This window comes from Entelurus aequoreus, linkage group LG23 (assembly GCF_033978785.1).
Source record: "Entelurus aequoreus isolate RoL-2023_Sb linkage group LG23, RoL_Eaeq_v1.1, whole genome shotgun sequence".
Taxonomy (NCBI): domain Eukaryota; kingdom Metazoa; phylum Chordata; class Actinopteri; order Syngnathiformes; family Syngnathidae; genus Entelurus; species Entelurus aequoreus.
In genome coordinates this window covers 16,106,060-16,126,059 of record NC_084753.1, presented here as the reverse complement: position 1 = coordinate 16,126,059, position 20,000 = coordinate 16,106,060, and the positions used below count along the sequence as shown (strand labels likewise).

Genomic DNA, 20,000 nt, shown 5'->3' with positions numbered 1-20,000 from the left:
CAAAATCCAACCTATAAAATCCCCTTTTCTTATTAGCCTTTTACAAAAAAATCAAGTATATTATTATTATTATTATTACTAGAGATGTTCCAATTATGGGATTGGATCAGGGACCTTTACTGCAGCTGTGTCCCTGTGTTAACCTCGCACATTTGCCTAATCTCTGAACCATGTTTTCGAAACTTTGTGAGGAGATGTCCTGAGTTGTAGTTCCTACCAGGCACCAGGTCTTGTTTAGAATAAGATTTAGGTTTAGATTTAACATTTAGTGCTCTCTTTTAACATTTAGCGCTCACATTTAGATTTAAGATGTAGGTTTAGATTTAACATTTAGTACTCACATTTAACATTTAGCGCTCACATTTAGATTTATTTATAAGATTTTGGTTTACACTCAACAGTTAAGTTTAGATTTAAGATTTAGGTTTAGATTTAACATACAGATTTACATTTAACATTTAGGTTTAGATTGAACATTTATCACATTTAGATTTAAGATTTATATTTAACATTTAGGTTTAGATTTAACATACAGATTTACATTTAACATTTAGGTTTAGATTTAACATTTATCACATTTAGATTTAAGATTTATATTCAACATTTAGGTTTAGATTTAAGATTCTGGTTTAGATTTAACATTTTGGTTTAGATTTAACATTTAAGTTTAGATTTGAGATTTAGGTTTAAATTTAATACTTGAGTTTAGATTTAATATTTAGCGCTCACATTTATATTTAGATTTAAGATTTAGGTTTAGATTTAAGATTTAGGTTTAAATTGAACATTTAGGTTTGGATTTAACATCCAACATATAGATTTATATTTAAGATTTAGGTTTAGATCTAACATATAGATTTGTATTTAACATATAGATGTTTATTTAAGATTTAGGTTTAGATACAATATTTATAGTCAACATTTAATTTCAACTTAAAGGTGATGAAAAAATTGACTAAATCTAAGAAAAGTTAGTTAAATTAGAAAAATATATCTACTAGAAAAGTGTGACTGAACTTTTACATTCGCCGCCCCATATTATTGTGTTTACTTATTTGCTATGTACATGTTTACTTCTACAATGTCAAAGTATAGGATCAGAGGCCGAATATGTTGATTGGGACATCCCGAACTATAATTTTTTACTTTGATTTATTTTGTTGTTTTATTGTAGATATATCTCACGTGAAAGGAATAATTAGGGTAAACAATGAAAATATATCAATTAATTATGTTGGTGAGCCACGGTTCACAGTATGAAGTGTGGGGCTCAACAGACGGGGTCCTGGCAGCTCAAACAATCTAAACAATTTAGTACACTTATGACAAAAGTACAGTTCCAAGTGCCAGCAAATGCGCAGCTGCCAGACACTGGAGGTGTAGGAGTACGTTGAGACACTCTTCTTGGGGAGCATTTGGCTTCTAAAAATACGCATGTCATCAATAATTGGTGTTGTTCACATCTGGCACGTTACTACCTGGATGAATAAGTGATCCATTTATACAGGGTGCGGAGAGCACCACAGAGACAGAATAATGGGGAGGCCTATTAGAAGAACAGCTCCATCACTATTTGCATCCTCTGAGAACCAACAGTTCGTCACCATTGATTCTGTTGTCATTAAAACGGTAAACGGTCTCACAGGAAATCCTATTTTACAAAGTTTCAAAAGTTCTTTTTTTTAATGGACCTACTTGTGTAATAGCTGGGATGTGGGTCTAATTGACTGTTGGGATTGGCAATTTCACAGTCAATTGTGTTTCCTGCAGCTGACTCAACTGGCACTCACTCCCTGTATACCACACATAAAGATTATGAGCTCATGTTCCACGTTTCAACCATGCTTCCCTACACGCCCAACAATAAACAACAAGTAAGTACGGCCTCTGCCTTTCAGCTGCATTGCTAACTTGGTGTCTGTCAAATTAATTTGCTTCATGCAATTGTCAAAGATTGAAAAAGGATTGTAGCTAACCCTGCTTTCTTCTCTCGTTCTTGGCTATTTCCAGCTGCTGCGGAAGCGCCACATCGGTAATGACATCGTCACCATTGTGTTCCAGGAACCAGGAGCGCTCCCCTTCACCCCCAAAAACATCCGTTCACACTTCCAACATGTCTTTTTGGTCGTTCGGGTACACAATCCCTGTTCTGACAACACCTCCTACAGGTGAGCACCCCCTAAGATACATCTACTGTATGAAAGGAAAAGAAGGCATGATTTGGGACCTGCATTTTCCATTGACTTTAAAGAGAAGCTAATCACCCAACTTGATTTCTGTATTTTTCGGACCATAGGGCGCACCGGATCCTTCAATGTTATGAACGTTATAGGTCAGAGGACCCAAAAGGGTCTCAGTCATTAAAGTTGTATAAGTAAGTCATATATATATATATATATATATATATATATATATATATATATATATATATATATATATATATATATATATATATATATATATATATATATATATATATATATATAAAATTATTTATTTATTTTACTTTCAGTCTAGGTCAATTTCAGATCTATTCGTTGATATAAACTTTTCTATGTTTTTTGTTTTATGCCCTTTTTGTCAAAGGAAACACCTTTTTTGCAATGGCAAAAACACTATGCAATATACCCCCCATACATTATTTGTTTTTTTACTTTTTTTTACTAATGCTTAAAGCTGTAGATCAACTTCAGATCTATCCATTGGTATTAAGTTGTTGTTATTTTTTAATGTTTTTGTATGTTTTATACCCTTTTTGTCAAAGTAAAGCCATTTTTTGTTTGGCATAAACAAAAATTATGCAATATTTTCCCTCCAAAACTCAGAAGTCAAATATTTGATTTGAAGTAGTTGTAGCCTTAAAAGGGTCATATTATGATGTTTTGTTCTACATTTAAAACACTTCCTTGTTGTCTACATAACATGTAATGGTGGTTCTTTGGTAAAAATGTTGCATGGATTATGTTTTACAGACCATCTTTAAGTCACTTTCTGACCTTCGTTCTGGAATGCACCGTTTTGTGGGCGGTCTCATTTACGTGCCTCCACTTCGACAGTCTTTTCGCCATTTCTGTTGTAGTTTTTAGCACTTCCATAGCGAGTCTATTGACAGATAAAAGTTAGAACTTTACGCTACTTTATATTAGAAATGGCCACCACGGAGAGTAAATGCCTCCCAACAATAGCATAGAGAAAAAGAAGGAGCTTATTGACTACGGCGCGGAATACAATGGCGGACGCACGCACATTTTTGGAATTTATGCAGATCCAAAATACATATCAGCAGATACCAATAGGTAAGAAAAATTGGTCTTGCATAATGTTGAGAAACAAAACACCAGATATGTCTCCTAATATGTGCCATTTTGCGGTCCTTATACACACATCATAATTATACGGTGCGACTTCGTAGCTGACCAAAGTCATATTAAAACATTTTGACAGATTTTTGAGCGCAGTGTGTAATGTTCTATATTCTCAATGAAACATCGTTTTGGTGCTGATTGCTTTCAGGTACTTGCTAGCCTCATTTATTGAACAGGCAGTCCACACGTATCTCTCCACTGAATTTTTTACACTGAACTTTTACACACTGAATTTTTACACAAACATTTTGCGAGCCATTTTTTTCTCAATTAAATTGTCAGCATAATTTGATGTAAAAAAAAAAAAAAAATCATCCATCCATTCATTTTCTTCCGCTTATCCGAGGTCGGGTCGCGGGGGCAGCAGCCTAAGCAGAGAAGCCCAGACTTCCCTCTCCTCAGCCACTTCGTCCAGCTCCTCCCGGGGAATCCCGAGGCGTTCCCGGGCCAGCCGGGAGACATAGTCTTTACAACGTGTCCTGGGTCTTCCCCTTGGCCTCCTGCCGGTCGGATGTGCCCTAAACACCTCCCTAGGGAGGCGTTCGGGTGGCATCCTGAGCAGATGCCCGAACTACCTCATCTGGCTCCTCTCAATGTGGAGGAGCAGCGGCTTTACTCTGAGCTCCTCCCGGATGACAGAGCCTCTCACCCTATCTCTAAGGGAGAGCCCCGCGACCCGGCGGAGGAAACTCATTTCGGCCGCTTGTACCCGTGATCTTGTCCTTTCGGTCACAACCCAAAGCTCATGACCATAGGTGAGGATGGGAATGTAGATCGACCGGTAAATTGAGAGCTTTGCCTTCCGGCTCAGCTCCTTCTTTACCACAACGGATCGCTACAGCGTCCGCATTACTGAAGACGCCGCACCGATCCACCTGTCGATCTCACGATCCACTCTTCCCCCACTCGTGAACAAGACTCCGAGATACTTGAACTCCTCCACTTGGGGCAAGATCTCCTCCCCAACCCGGAGATGGCACTCCACCCTTTCCCGGGCGAGAACCATGGACTCGGACTTGGAGGTGCTGATTCTCATCCCAGTCGCTTCACACTCAGCTGCGAACCGATCCATTGAGAGCTGAAGATCCTGGCCAGTTGAAGCCATCAGGACCACATCATCTGCAAAAAGCAGAGACCTAATCCTGCATCTACCAAATCAGATCCCCTCAACGCTCTGACTGCGTTTAGAAATTCTGTCCATAAAAGTTATGAACAGAATCGGTGACAAAGGGCAGTCTTGGCGGAGTCCAACCCTCACTGGAAACAGGTCCGACTTACTGCCGGCAATAGGGACCAAGCTCTGACACTGATCATACAGGGAGCGGACTGCCACAATCAGACAGTCCGATACCTCATACTCTCTGAGCACTCCCCACAGGACTTCCTGTGGGACACGGTCGAATGCTTTCTCCAAGTGCACAAAGCACATGTAGACTGGTTGGGCAATCTCCCATGCACCCTCAAGGACCCTGCCGAGAGTATAGAGCTGGTCTACCGTTCCACGACCAGGACGAAAACCACATTGTTTCTCCTGGATCCGAGGTTCCACTATCCGGCGTAGCCTCCTCTCCAGTACACCTGAATAGACCTTACCGGGAAGGCTGAGGAGTGTGATCCCACGATAGTTGGAACACACCCTCCGGTTCCCCTTCTTAAAAGAGAGGAACCACCACCCCGGTTTGCCAATCCAGAGGTACTGCCCCCGATGTCCACGCGATGTTGCAGAGTCTTGTCAACCAAGACAGCCGCACAGCATCCAGAACCTTAAGGAACTCCGGGCGGATCTCATCCACCCCCGGGGCCTTGCCACCGAGGAGCTTTTTAAGTACCTCGGCAACCTCAGCCCCAGAAATAGGAGTGCCCACCACAGATTCCCCAGGCACTGCTTCCTCATAGGAAGACATATTGGCGGGATTGAGGTGGTCTTTTAAGTATTCCCTCCACCAATCCACAACAGCCGCAATCGAGGTCAGCAGCACACCATCCTCACCATACACGGTGTTGACAGTGCACTGCTTCCCCCCTGAGGCAGTGAATGGTGGTCCAGAATTGTTTCGAAGCCGTCAGGAAGTCGTTTTCCATGGCTTCCCCAAACTCCTCCCATGTCAAAGTTTTTGCCTCCGCGACCGCTGAAGCCGCACTTCGCTTGGCCTGTCGGTACCTGTCCGCTGCCTCTGGAGTCCCATGAGCCAAAAGGATCCGATAGGACTCTTTCTTCAGCTTGATGGCATCCCTCACCACTGGTGTACACCAGCCGGTTTTAGGATTACCGCCACGACAGGAACGAACCATCTTGCGGCCACAGCTCCAATCAGCCGCCTCGACAATAGAGGCACGGAACATGGTCCACTCGGACTCAATGTCCATCACCTCCCTCGTGACATGTTCAAAGTTCTTCCGGAGGTGGGAATTGAAATTCTCTCTGACAGGAGATTCTGCTAGACATTCAGCAGACCCTCACAATGCGTTTGGGCCTGGGCACAGGCTCAGGCTCCTTCCCTCCCAGCGAGGTGACGTTCCACGTCCCAAGAGCTAGCTTATGTAGCCGAGGATCGGACCGCCAAGTGCCCCGCCTTCGGCTGCCGCCCAGCTCACACTGCACCCGACCTCTATGACCACTCCCATGAGTTGTGAGCCCATTGGAGGGGGGACCCACGTTGCCTCTTCGGGCTGAGCCTGGCCCGGCCCCATGGGGACAGGCCCGGCCACCAGGTGCTTGCCATCGTGCCCCACCTTTGGGCCTGGCTCCAGAGGGGAGCCCCGGTGACCCGCGTCCGGGCAAGGGAAATCTAGGTCCTCGATTTGTACTTTTCATAAAGGTCTTTGAGCGTCTGATCCCTCAACTAGGACCAGTTTGTCTTGGGAGACCCTACCAGGGGGCATAGAAGCCCCCGGACAACATAGCTCCTAGGATCATTGGGACACGCAAACTCCTCTACCACGATAATGTGGCAGCTCAGAAAGGACAAAAAAAAATCAGTTTCACAAAATTCAAACGCAAAAAATTCAGTTGCATAAATTCAGTGTCAAAAAACATGCTTTCGTAATAAAGACACAAATTAACTTCCATACCACTCTACATAGCAACTGACGCTGTGGGCAAATTTGTAATTGCCACAAAACACATTTTAAGATATTAAACACTCTACTGCCATATGGCGGCTAAAGTGGATAGCGCAATCCCCAAATTCGTCACGTTTCATGTGTCAGGTAAACCCTGACCAATAGGGCCATATGAATCCCCTTCCTATGGAAGTGTGGCAATTAAGCCATAGTCTTTTCCCCGGCGACTTCTAAAATAGTGTTCCTCCTACTCGGCCTCAGAAAGATTTAGTCTGGTTTTAATCACAGCAAGACAGTAAGGGCTTTCTATTCCTCATGATTTATTCCCACTTTGACAAAGATGTGGAATATAAAATACAATTTACCAGCCTGGAGTACTTTTTAAGACATAATGAACATGCTGCCCTTTTTTTATTTCCTGTTTAGAACTGATATGAAAGACATCCTTTTCTCTGCTTCTCCTTTTCTGTTATCTTTTTTCTTTCTGTCATTGCTGCTTATCTTGCTCTTGCTTTTTCTTCCTTTGCCTATCTTTTAATGGGTGTTTTAATTGCTGTCAGGGCACATTGTGTGAGGTCTTAATTGTGTACCCCATGGTGCCACATCGTTACTTAGCAACAACACTCGCACACACATGAATGAAGAGGCTTGCTGTTGAGCCAATTCTGTATTAAACATGCCTTCTGTCAATCGCCGATGTGCATTCAGTGCCTTTAGGCGAAAATTATTTTAACCTTATTTTTTTTACTATGAAAGAGCGGTGGTAAATATAACGCACACGTAGCCTTTTCGCACATGCTAGCCTCCCACTGCACTGGGTGTTATTGACATGTTTTCACTTGTGCCCCGGCCCAGTAGGCAGCAGATTGTGAGTACTGGATGTGTGCATTTGCCCACACGCTGTGGATTTATAAGACTGAAAATCACTGGAAGTACACGAGTGTGGTGCCTTTGATCTAGTTTTGGCAAGCCTCCCGCCTCACAGTCGCCTTGCAAGCGTAGCAATTTGTGCCGCTCTGCTTTCTTGTCCTTCTCTCCGACTGTCACCCTTCAAGTTAATGCTCACGCTCGCCATGCCTCCTATTCACTACGGCGAACACTAAGCTGTTCTTCCTCCCCTTCACTTTTTCCTGCGTGAGTCGCAGGTCTTTGGTTGGACTGACTCACAGGTGTTTTGAGCACGAGTGCTTTCAGAGGTGCAGCTGAGTGTATTGAGTGATAGTTGTAATGATGAAGAGCGATAAGCATAAAAGGTCACAATTTTTATGTGGAGTCTGTGCAACCCGCTTGCAACTACTTTGGCTTCTGATTTTTAAGATGCCCGGTTGTGGCTACGAAACAACTTTTCTATGTTGTTTTCATAAAAATATATGGCTCTGTGATTTCCATGTGGACGTAATGCAGAATTGTTCAATAAAAACGGCATCTACTGGAATTTTGCATATCATTCACAATGCCTATGACAAGAACACATATGTTCTTTTTTTAATGCATTGTAACTCGTAAATAATCTCTAGCAAAAGTCAGCTAACAGGGGTCGCTTTATCCGGCCTATAAAGCGCTCTAAAAAACCTCCATCAATGTTTTATTATATACATGCTGTAAGTATATATGTAATGTAGTAACAGGCACATTCATAATAACTTGTAATATTTACATATTTTGCTCATTTTAAGCATACGGCGGCGCATCACAATGTTCGCTTTTCCCTTCAACCGCAACAACACTACTAACCATGGCAGACTTCATGAGAGACAGCAAAGACTACTTTGGGACAAATGACGATCTAGAACCTTATATTTTTGCGCCTGAATATAAAGAGGATGAGCTACAGGTTTTAGAAGCTGTGTGCTAAACAGATCCAGCTTTTGTGAAACACTAAGCATCATGTTGCACTAGGGATGTATATGGTTAGCATTTAATTGGTACGATACCCTTATCGTTATTCTTTATCAATACTGGTATTTATTGGGTTTTTTTTTTTTTCAAGTCTTAAAGAAGTCAACTTTGTGTGCAGTGCAAGGTGAAATGCAGTTATGTCATCTTCTTGTAAAGACCACACAGATCCATCACTCTTTCTATTCGTTACAATTACACTCAGCTGGAAACATTGTTTATATATGGCATTCATGTGCAGAGCACAGACCTTTTACATGATATTTCATATCAAATACATCATATAAATCAATACATTCAATTAGCATGTTATGTGGGTGTGCACTTTGTAACAATAGGATTTTGCTATTTGTGTTTATGTTGCACACAGATGTATTTGAGTGACGGACCGGAAGCCATACTCCGTGTTGTGCTACCTATGTATGTGTGTAGTGTGTATTATATAAATAAAGAGACTCAGTGAGCAAGTATAATACTCGATCGTCCAGTTTGTAGTCAAGACACAGCAGGAAATGAAGCACATTTAAGCAAGATGTCTTTTAATTACACGCAAAGGCGCCGTAATGGAGTGACGTCAGACGCCAACCAGACACCTGTCAGTCATGACACCTGTCAGTCACAATAGATGCTATATCGCTTCAAAGAAACTTTATGGATTGTTATATTATACCTCCATTTTTCACTTTTTTTGAGTTGGTTAATATTGGCCTGTGGATTAATGGATCGCTAGGAGGACAGTTGATAAAACGCGCTCGTGACTCGTCGTGAGTAAAGTGCGTTCACTTTAAACTGACACAGCGAGCTTGACTTTGAGAAAATTTTGAGCAGGCAATATTACTGTGTGCCACTTTTTTTTGTGGTGTTGCTTCCTTATTTGTCATTATTCAAAGCTGATTTTAATGCTTAGCAGCGATTTATAATCGAGAATTAACTTTCACCAGCTCAGAGGCGATGCAGCAGCTCACCAACCTCAATATGTCGATATAGCAGAATAAGATAGTTAGCTCTGTGATCACGGCGTCGCTAAAGTAGTTTGTCTGCGTTAGTGCTTATAATAACAATATCGCTAATACTTGGTTAATATTTAGGTCACGACTTGTCAATGGAGTATTGTTGGTGGTTTTTGGATGTTTTTTAGAGGGATTTAATGTCCATCCTTTGCCTTATTTTGAGTTTGTTTGTCTTTTCCTGTGGTTAGTGCTTTAGTTCCTGTCCTGTGCTTTTATTTTGGTGGCACTTCCGTTTTTGTAATTCCCCTACTTGACTCCTGCCTCCAAGCACTATTCCCCGCACCGGTTTTCTGTTATCAATCAAGATTATTTAGGTTGTGCGGGTGCTGTCTTTTGTTGTCGGGACATTGCTCACCAAGAATCGTAAGTCTTTGCTGTTTTCCAGCATTCTGTTTTCATTTACTTTTTAGCCTGTTGAGTTTAGTTTAGTTTTTGTCGTTCGTGGCTTCCTCTACGCTTTCAGAGCCCTTCCCAGTTGCTCTCGCCTTTTTGGTTGTTGAGTCATTAAATACCTTTTCACCTGCACGTTGGCTCTGTATCTTAGGAACGCGCCAAATTATCGCCATCATGCGACCCTAGTGTCACAATTTATGAGCTTAATAGTGTACTCCCATTAGCTACAGTTAGCCACTCTCATAGAATCAGAATCAGAATCAGCTTTATTGTCATTACGCAGGGTAACGAGATTGAGGCCATTCCATACAGTGCAATAAAACAAGTGTACACTCTATACAGAGGGTGAAATGAATATGTACATGAATATCTACATGAAACAGGGTGGTTGGTGGAATGGGTTATTGCACCGAAGAGAAGGCAGTTATGAGCGTCAATGGGGAAGTCTGTTCAGGGTGGTTATGGCCCTGGGGAAGAAGCTGTTTTTTAGCCTGTTCGTCTTGGTTTTAATGCACCTGTAGCGCTTCCCAGAGGGCAGCAGGTGGAACAGGTCAGAGCCAGGGTGGGTGCTGTCCTTGATGATGGCACTGGCTCTGTTGAGGCAGCGGGAGGTGTAGATGTCCATCAGAGAGGGGAGAGGGCGGCCGATGATCTTTTGAGCCGTCTTGACCACTCTTTGCAGCCTCTCCCTGTCTGCTGCAGCGCAGCTGCCGTACCATACTGTAATACAGTAGGTCAGCAGGCTCTCGATGGACGAGCGGTAGAAGGTCAGCAGCAGGTCAGGCTTCAGGTTGTACTTCCCGAGGACTCTCAGGAAGTGTAGCCGCTGCTGAGCCTTCTTGATGATTGCTGTGGTGTTGACTGTCCAGGAAAAGTCGTTAGAGATATGGACTCCAAGGTACCTGAAGGTGTGGACCCCCTCCACACGCTCACCGTTGATGTAGAGGAGGGCAGGGTCGGTGCTGCTCCTCCTGAAGTCGACGATGATCTCTCTGGTCTTGCTGGTGTTGAGAGCGAGGTTGTTCTCTGAAGACCAGGCCGTCAGCTTCAGGACCTCCTCCCTGTAGGCAGCCTCGTCACCCCTGGAGATGAGCCCGACCACTGTGGTATCGTCAGCAAACTTGACGATAAGGTTGTCACTGTGGGCTGGACTGCAGTCATGGGTGTAGAGGCAGTAGAGGAGGGGGCTCAGCACACAGCCCTGTGGGGAGCCGATGCTCAGCATGCGGGTGGATGAGAGGTGGGGGCCAAGTCTCACATTCTGGGGTCGGTCCGTTAGGAAGTCCCTTATCCAGGCGTTTGTGAGAGGGGGGAGGCCAAGAGTGTCCAGTTTATTGCAGAGTCTGTCCGGGATTATTGTATTTAAGGCAGAACTATAATCCACAGAGAGCATCCGGACGTAGCTCTGCTGCTGCTCCAGGTGGTTCAGAGCAGAGTGGAGAGCAACAGCGATGGCGTCCTCTGTGGATCTGTTCGCCCGGTATGCGAACTGGTGGGGGTCAAAGTCTGGAGGGATATGGTCCTTGATGTGCTGGAGAACCAGTCTCTCGAAGCACTTCATGATTACCGGAGTGAGGGCCACTGGTCGGTAATCATTCAGGCTGGTGATGGGAGACTTCTTCGGCACTGGGATTATTGTAGATGACTTCAGGCAGGATGGGATGACTGCCTGAGCCAGGGAGAGGTTGAAGATCCTGGTGAGGGGGGGAGCGAGCTGGTGGGCGCACGCCCTGAGCACCTTTCCAGGTACTCCGTCTGGTCCGGCAGCCTTCCTGGGGTTCACAGCCAGGAGCACTCGTCTGACACTGTGCTCCTGTACAGTGAGTGGAGTGGTGCCGGAGCCCGGTGGGGGCGGGGGCAGGGCTGGAGCAGATGAGTGTCGCTGGGGGGTATCGAAACGGGCAAAGAAACAGTTAAGCTTCTCTGCCAGTGTCGCACTCTGATCCGCAGTTGTCACATTGCAGCCTCTGTAGTTCGTGATGTCATGAATGCCCCGCCACACCTCCCGTGAGTTATTGCTGGACAGATGGGACTATATGCACCTCCTGTGGTCCGCCTTTGCTTTTTTAATCCCTCTCTTCAGGTCGGCTCTAGCAGCACTGTACAGTGCCCTGTCCCCTGACCTGAAGGCTGCGTCGCGGGCCCTGAGGAGTGTGCGGACTTGGCTGGTCATCCAGGGTTTCTTGTTGGGGTAAACCCGGATGGTTTTTTCCACAGTCACATTCCCGATGCAGAACTGTATGTAGTCCAGCACCGTTCCTGTGGCTGTCTCCAGCTCCTGTTGTTGGAAGAGGTCCCAATTCGTGTGTTGGAAGCAGTCCTGAAGTTTGGGGAGTGCATCGTCAGGCCAGGTCATAACAGACTTTGTGATGGGCCTGGCCTGGCGTAGGTAGGAGAGAGCAGGAGGGAAAGATGGTCTGACTGTCCAAGCTGGGGGAGGGGTGTAGCTCTGTACGCGTGCTTCACGTTGGTATACACGTGGTCAAGGGTGTTCTTGCCCCTTGTAGAACACTTCACGTGCTGGTAGAACTTAGGGAGTACAGTCTTTAGATTGGCCTTATTAAAATCCCCTGCTATGATATGAACACCGTCGGGGTGGGCCCGCTGCTGTTCGTTGACGGTGTTCAGCAGAAGAGAGAGCGCTGTGTTTGCTTTGGCGTCCGGTGGAATATACACAGCCGTGATGATAACAACAGACAGCTCTCTCGGGAAAAAAAAAGTCCGACATCTAACAGACATGTACTCCACGTCCGGGCAACAGTGCTGTTCAATGATTGTCCCGTTGTTGCACCAGTTCTCATGCACGTAAATACAGAGCCCCCCTCCTCTGCTCTTACCGGAGTCCTTAGTTCTGTCCCGGCGGAGCAGAGTGCGGCCGGCTAGCTGCATGCTAGCATCGGGTATTTCCGGGTGAAGCCAGGTTTCGGTGATAATCATAGCACAACAGTCCCGAACATAGCGGTTTCCAGCGAGTTGTAACTCCAGGTCGTCCATCTTCTGTACGAGGGATCTGGCATTGGAGAGGAACAGGCTCGTTAGAGGTGGCTTGTGGGGTTGTTTCCTAAGCCTGAGCAAGACGCCGGACCTGCGGCCACGCTTCTGCTTCCTCTCCCTCCTCCGTCTGCGCCGTCTCCCAGACCCGACAACAAACCACGGAGAGCCCGGTGCTCTTGCTATGTCGTCTGGGATGTTGTGCTTGTGGTGAAAGTCGCTCGAAACAGATATCTGGTGCGAGTTCCCGATATCCAAGAGTGACTGACGGGTGTACCGGGTGTTTGCAGTACAGGTGGTGCACAAAAGGAAAAAAAACAAGAAGAAAAGAAGGAGTAAAGAGCACTGAAAAGGAGAGCCGTGAGCCGCTGCGTCTGTGCGCGCCGCCATCTTGGGAAAAAAAAAAAAAAAGAGTCATTTGTGTTCTTGTGTTACGTAGGGATTGTGAATGATAGGCAAAATTCCCCAAAAAGTACAGTTCCCCTTTCAAAGTGGAATAGCACACATACATGTGACGGAAATGCTATCATCATGAGAAGAAAAATTTGTCTGGGGAAATCATACGTCCGAGACCGCTTCTTTGTCCCCGAAACACTCAACCACCCCGTTCTGAACTAAATAATGTTGGAACAGCTACTTGAAACACAAACTGAGACTGCAGACGCACAACCGCAACACATCTCATCTGCTTGTGTTGCTGTATAAGAGACCACCGATGCAAGCTCAATTTACAGACATGAAGGAAGCCGTAACTTGAGCGGCTCTGATTTTTATTCCAAAACAGCCTCAAGTATTGGGAAATTGAATTTCATAGGGCGCTACACACCGATTAAAAGATGAGTGCAGTAGTTGTTGCCACTCGATAGGTGGCCTGTGGGTAAATCTGGCCTGCCAAAGCATTGTCTTAAAAAAAATCCTCTCAATCATCTCTAGTCTGATAAGATGGTGCAGTCCTGGTATAGGGTTTGAAAGTGTGATGTAAACACAATGCATTGTGGGTCTTAGGAGCGTCTGAGTAGCGTATTTAGGGCTATATAAATAAACATTGATTGATTGATTGATTGATTGATTTACATGACTGAAAGCAAGACTCTTTGCTAAGGTTTTGTTTTTTTCTTTCACAAGTTAAAAAAAAAATGGTGCGACCGTGCGGCATCAATAACTGTTGCAATTGTTGTCGTCGTTGCTTCAAAAAAAAAAAAATGATTTGGAGATATTTTTCTCATTTCCATCGTGAAAGCACAGCTAAGGAACTCGGGCTAGTGAGCTGATAAAGAGACGTCGAATAGCCTGGATAGCAGCCGTGAGACGATCAAACATCACTTTTAACGCCATCACCTGGTACATGTTTGTGTGTTCACTGCATTTTCAATTTGAACCAAAGCATGTTTTATTCTGTTACACACGTAGCATTTAGTAGGCTGTTAACGTTAGCCAAGTTAGCTGCGGGCTACAAACAACATACAGCACTTTGGCGAAAAAAAGTATGTTGTCTGTTTACTTTTAGTCATGGGTAAGCACAGAAATGAATGAATATTAACTCCGGAGAAGTCGCACAGTGATTAAAGTATTTAAAAGTAATAATTGCTCGTTTTTTTCAGGGAAACCTGCTTATGAAATTACTCTGACACGTAAGAGATAAAAAGCTGTAGATGATGCGCAATTTGAACAGAGGACAATGAAACTTAACAAATTTCTCATTCTGGAATTCTTCACCGGTATAAAAACTGGCTCCGTTGATGAGATATAAACATGTTTGGCTTTGACAATGGTAGCTTACTCAAATCTCTTGTGGATCAACTCCACCAATTTCACTCACCGGTATAAAAACTGGTTTCGTTGATGAGATATAAACATGTTTGGCTTTGACAATGGTAGCTTACTCAAATCTCTTGTGGATCAACTCCACCAATTTCACTTAGTTTTGTCAGGTAGAGAGCTTTTAGAATGGGGTCTCGATACGGTCCGTTTTTATTATAATCCAGTTTGTCGCTCTCTGTCACATTACTGTGACATCAGTCCTCTTGTTTATCACGGTTAATTAGGACTGGATTTTAACGAAGTAAGATTGTTATTATTATTAAATTAATAGTATATTATAGCCACCTTTACACTTGTTTTACCCAATATATTAGCCTTGAGTGTGTTCTGCAGTCAATTACACTACTCAGCGGTAGCTCGTGGATCCTTGAAACGTCCTTGCTATGGCTGTCTTCCGGCCGCTACAACACGGCCACGACCTGGAATTCCTTTGTCACATCCTTTAAGTCACACCTGGGCTTTAATGTGTGAAACCACCGGCGTGTGCTCCGCATAAACTTGGTCAACTTGACACTCACAGCTGCGATAGTTATGTGGTGTTAGAAGTCCGTGTTAGCATTGTGTGTCTGCGTTGTTTTCCACATCGCTCAAGTCAAAGCTCTATGATGTCAAAGATGAAGTACAGCGAAATAGTTCCTGTCCATTTCTGATGGACAGCTGTTGATAGCTGATAGCAGTTAGCCTGATGTGCAGCGCCGAGTGTCCGATGCGTAGTCCAGCTGAAGTTAAAGGCTTGCCAATGTAGATGTGTTATTGATGAAGCAGGAGCTGAAAATGAAGTCCATCAAAAAGTTGTTCTGCCAAAAGAGTTGTTCTGCCAAAAGGTGGTCGGCTTGATTATTTTTTTTATTTTTTTATTGTCTTGTTAACATAATGGAGTTAAACCATTACCCACAAATTGCCACAACATAATACTAATGGAGAATTGGACTAACACTGCACTGTAATACATCTAATGTACAAAATAAAACTTAATTCAACACTTAATTTCAGCCAAAAACATGTGGAATATTATTTAATTAATAATAAAATTTAAAAAAGTGATTTAGTGAAACGGTGACATGTAGCACGTAGTGATGGGTACTGAATCCAGTACGTTTTAGCACAGCCCGAATTCCAACGGTCCTACGGGGAACCAATCCAACGGTGCCATGTTACGATACCTGGGTTGCGTGTGACCTCACGCGATCACTCCAGCAGCACTGAGAGCGGACTCAGCCAAACGACCTCTCTGTATTTTCAATTTTCAATGCCAATAAAGAAATTGACTCAAATGCTCAAAGTAAGGCTCCACTTTTCAAAAATGCATTAGCGTGATGCTTTGTTATTGACAGGCTACTGATTAACATTAGCGATTTTGCATGGCGATTTAAACACCTTCAAATTAGTCAATAAAAACTACATCTAAGATGAACATTACAATCAAACAGCTGGTTCGTAATAAGTACAATACTTACAGTGTTAACACTTTTTAGGGCGCAACAACAACAAAAACCACACCATCAACTATACACTACTGCCATCTAACGTCCTGGACGTGCAACTGTATCTGCAACTTAATGTCATACCTGCCAATGAGCAAGATAACTGGACAGCAGTTATCATAATAAGCTAATTTTTAAATGTTGCTATAAAAAAATGGATTTTGTCAAAAACAATTATTGTTAACACAATAAGAAGTGCAGAAAATTGAGTACCGGTATCGAGTCCCAGGTACTGTTAATTGGTACTGTATTGGTTCAAATGTGAACGGTACTCATCCCTAGTAGCGAGGGAGGACTATTCATTCTTGTGGGGGCATTAAAGAGACATGTCCTTAGCTTAGAGAATGAATAAGTTTGGATCTAACGTATTTATCCTGTCAGACTAAAGCTGTCCTATCAAAGTCTGAGAGCATGAATGATAAAGCTTGTTTGCATGAGAAGCGAAACGTCTTCTAAGACAATCTGAACAGTCCAGTTGGTATCGGTGCAAAGCTCTGAAAATATTTATGATACGTTTCATATCAGACGTCTTCAACACGGGGTCCGGGACACCTAGAAGTTCCCGTGGAGGTACTACAGACATTTTTGGTTGATTAGTCTTTAAAAAAAGTTTTTAACTTATAAATGCCCTGCAACTTTTCTACAAATTAATATATCACCCAGCCCACGTTGATACTGTTACCTCGCGGTTCTAGAGCCGCATGTTTCTCTTTAGCTAGTGGAGCTTTTTCAAAAATGTCTAAAAATGGAAAAAGGTGGGAGCAAAAATATATTAAGAAAGACGTGTTTTAGGCCACTCCTTCTTTGTCGTATTTTGTCCACCAAACATTTGTTGATGTTATTGTCTTGTATGGAGTGCTAATCAGGCATATTTGGTCACTGCAAGCTAATCGATGCTAACATGCTATTTAGGCAAGCTGTATGTACATATTGCATCATTATGCCTCGTTTGTAGGTATATTTTAACACATTTAATTTCCTGTACTTATGTCCTCTGGATATTTAACTTATATTTGCATGTCTCAGGACAATATGTAATATTGGCTACATTTCTAATAGTTATTTGTGGGTCATGTTGTTCCAGACCACAGCAAACGTTACCCAGCTTGCAAAGATTGTAATAAATCCATTAGAGGAAGAAGTTTTCTTTAACTTGGATACACACATCTATACCTTTGGCCACTCTAAACCAGTAATTTCCAGGAGTTATCTCACCCTCCGAGAAGCTTCAATTTTACTAATGTTTTCCAAAGTTGTAAAAATGTGTAGAATAAATATTACATTTCAACATTTCTGTCAACGAAGATTTGCGTCAGCCTGCGACACATTCTTTTTGATAGTAGGCTAAAATAGCTAATATAGACACTTACATAATTTGTTGCTTTCATTATAACACTTAGTTAAGGCTTTTAATTTTTGCAGTTTCTCACAGATTTTTATATTTTGGGTCCAATATGGCTCTTTCAACATTTTGATCAGTGATCACTTCCTGCGTTGCTCGGTTACCGGAGAGCGAATGCCTTTGTTCGTGCAACAACCTTACTTTGCACCTTCCTGTTTCTTCCAGTGAATAAAAAAAAATATATATAGATAGTTTTATCAAACACATTTTTTATTGATATTGATTACGTGTCTATCGCAATATGTATCGATATCGTTTTATTGCCCAGCCCTTACGAATAAGGTTATCAAAGTGATCATATTATTGTGTTTACTAATCTCTAAATCACCATCTGCTCCCTAAACGTTTCCTTCCTCTTGTCTGTCACAGAGAGAGAAAATGTCGGCAGGGAGTGGTGGTTTGCGTAATTGAATAGCAGGGTTCGCCGGTGGGAAGAGGGTGTCTCAGAGGTTTATTTAGAAACATGTGGGTGACATATTAGCTTGAGCTGCTTATTAGACAAGGTGATTCATGGTGTCAACATATGCGTCGATGAATGTCAGCAGGGGAAACGTTTGTGTGGGATGATGACTTCCGAGTTGCAGCCGCGTCTCCTGGCAATTTCTACCTGCGAGGGCATCTGCAATTGGACCATTTTAGTGACAGACACAAGGATGAATTTAGAAAGCACTTTTCAGGACAGTGTTGTTTGCTTTAAGGGGTCATATTATGCAAAACCCAATGTTTTTGCATGTGGGCACCTGTTTTGTGTTTTTGGAATATGGCTGTCACTAACAACTGTTTTGATGAACGACTAGTCATCGACTATCTTAACGATTAGTTGACTAAGCGGATTATGTAATGTACACCTCTTCACTAGCTCTGATTTACCCTTCGGCTTTTAAAGGGGGAGCTTCTGAATTTTGCCTATCGTTCACAATCATTATGAAAGACATGACGGCAGATGTATTTTTTGTAATGCACTCTAACTTGGGAGCTAATTGGAGATGCTCTATTCTGCCCGTAATACCCAATAAAAAAACATCCAAAAAGCACCAACAATACTCCATTTACATTTTGTGACTTGAATATTAACCTAGTATTAGTAATATTGTTATTATAAGTGCTAACACAGACAAACAATTTATAGCGGCACCCTGATCACTTGCGTATGTGCCTATGTTGACATATCATCGAGTGGTAAGATGCTTCCTTTTTTAATTACAGTTTATTGTAGATCGTAAAACAATGCCTCTCACCTGGAAAGTAGAAGGATGAGGACATATTCAGACTTGTTGGTACACTTTGACAGCCATTTTGGACCCGGGAATGGCGAGGAGGACAAAAGACGCTTGGTTCCACCCCACTTTTCTTCGTGAGGATTATGAGTAATTTTTCATCTAAAACGGGAATATAATAAGATTATCAGTCGGCATCCTAATGACAGCCGACATTGTACAGTGAGTGATATGTTTCATGGCTCTCATGAGGTCTGCAGTGAGTAATAATCAGTGATGTTAAAAAAAAAAAAGAAGCAAATTTTGTGATGCGTTTTTGACATAAATGTATGTTTAAAATGATCAAAACACATAAATATTAAATGTTATTATAAATCTGCTTGTTACTACATTACATGTATACTTACATTGTGTATATAAAACCCTAATGGAGGCGTTTGGATCGTTTTTTTAAGGGTGTTTTGGCCGAATAGAGCAGCTTCTATGGGCTCCATTTTAAGCAGACTTTTGATCGCATTTATTTAATATTTAGAATGCATTAAAAAATATACACTCGTCATGTCTTTCATAATAATTGTGAACGATATTCAACATTTTAAAGTGCAGTTCCCCTTTATATTCATCTTGAGATATTTTTAGGCATGTGTTAACTAACGAGCATGACTCATTTGTTCAGAGGTATTTATTTTCACTGTAACTGTGCTGCTCATTAGGCCGTTGCAAAAACAAATGTTCACCTTTTGTCCATTTGAAAGCAAGGACAGGCATAGGGTTGACAAAAATAAAGTGTCATGTTTAATGAAAACAAAATACTAGCAGTAAAAACAAAAAAAACACCAAATCTATCGAATTTCCTTGAAAGGAAAAGATAATTTTTTAATGATCATTTGTTTAAAAAGCTGCACACAGGTATTATTGAGTATTTATTAACTCCTGGCATTTTTAGCACTCTAATACTTATTGTACAGTATATCGTTGTATTATAGATTAATTCCTAACAGTTCAGCTTTCAAACAGATTGTATTTTTTTTTTAAATGATATTGTAACTGTGGTATTTAATCTTTGCGTGTGCGTGCATGTGTGATTGGTGTAAGTTCTTCTATGCAATGCAAATTTTCACTACTTATTAGAGCTGTGAATTTTTGGGCACCATTCGATTCGATTTTTGGGGGTAAAGATCCAATTCAGAATCAATTCTCGCTTCAAAATTATTCTCGATTCAAAATCTAACTTTTTTAGTAACATTGGGTGCCAGTTCTATGATTAACTACATTCCTCCATAAGATGGACAAACAGCTCTGATAAATGTATATGTTACTTAAAAGAAAACTTGTTTTGTTTATAAGATCTATCTATC

At 42.4% G+C, this 20,000-nt stretch overlaps 1 protein-coding gene across 5 annotated transcripts in view; it reads left to right on the top strand.

The window, feature by feature from the left end:
- The window catches only part of sipa1l1 (signal-induced proliferation-associated 1 like 1), a 209,612-nt gene that overhangs the window by 128,438 nt on the left and 61,174 nt on the right, over positions 1-20,000 (top strand). For all 5 annotated transcript variants that reach the window (XM_062034436.1, XM_062034437.1, XM_062034438.1 and 2 more), the window contains exons 8-9: positions 1,771-1,874; positions 2,011-2,168. In XM_062034436.1, the coding sequence (XP_061890420.1) occupies positions 1,771-1,874; positions 2,011-2,168 (262 nt within the window). The remainder of the gene's footprint in view (positions 1-1,770; positions 1,875-2,010; positions 2,169-20,000) is intronic.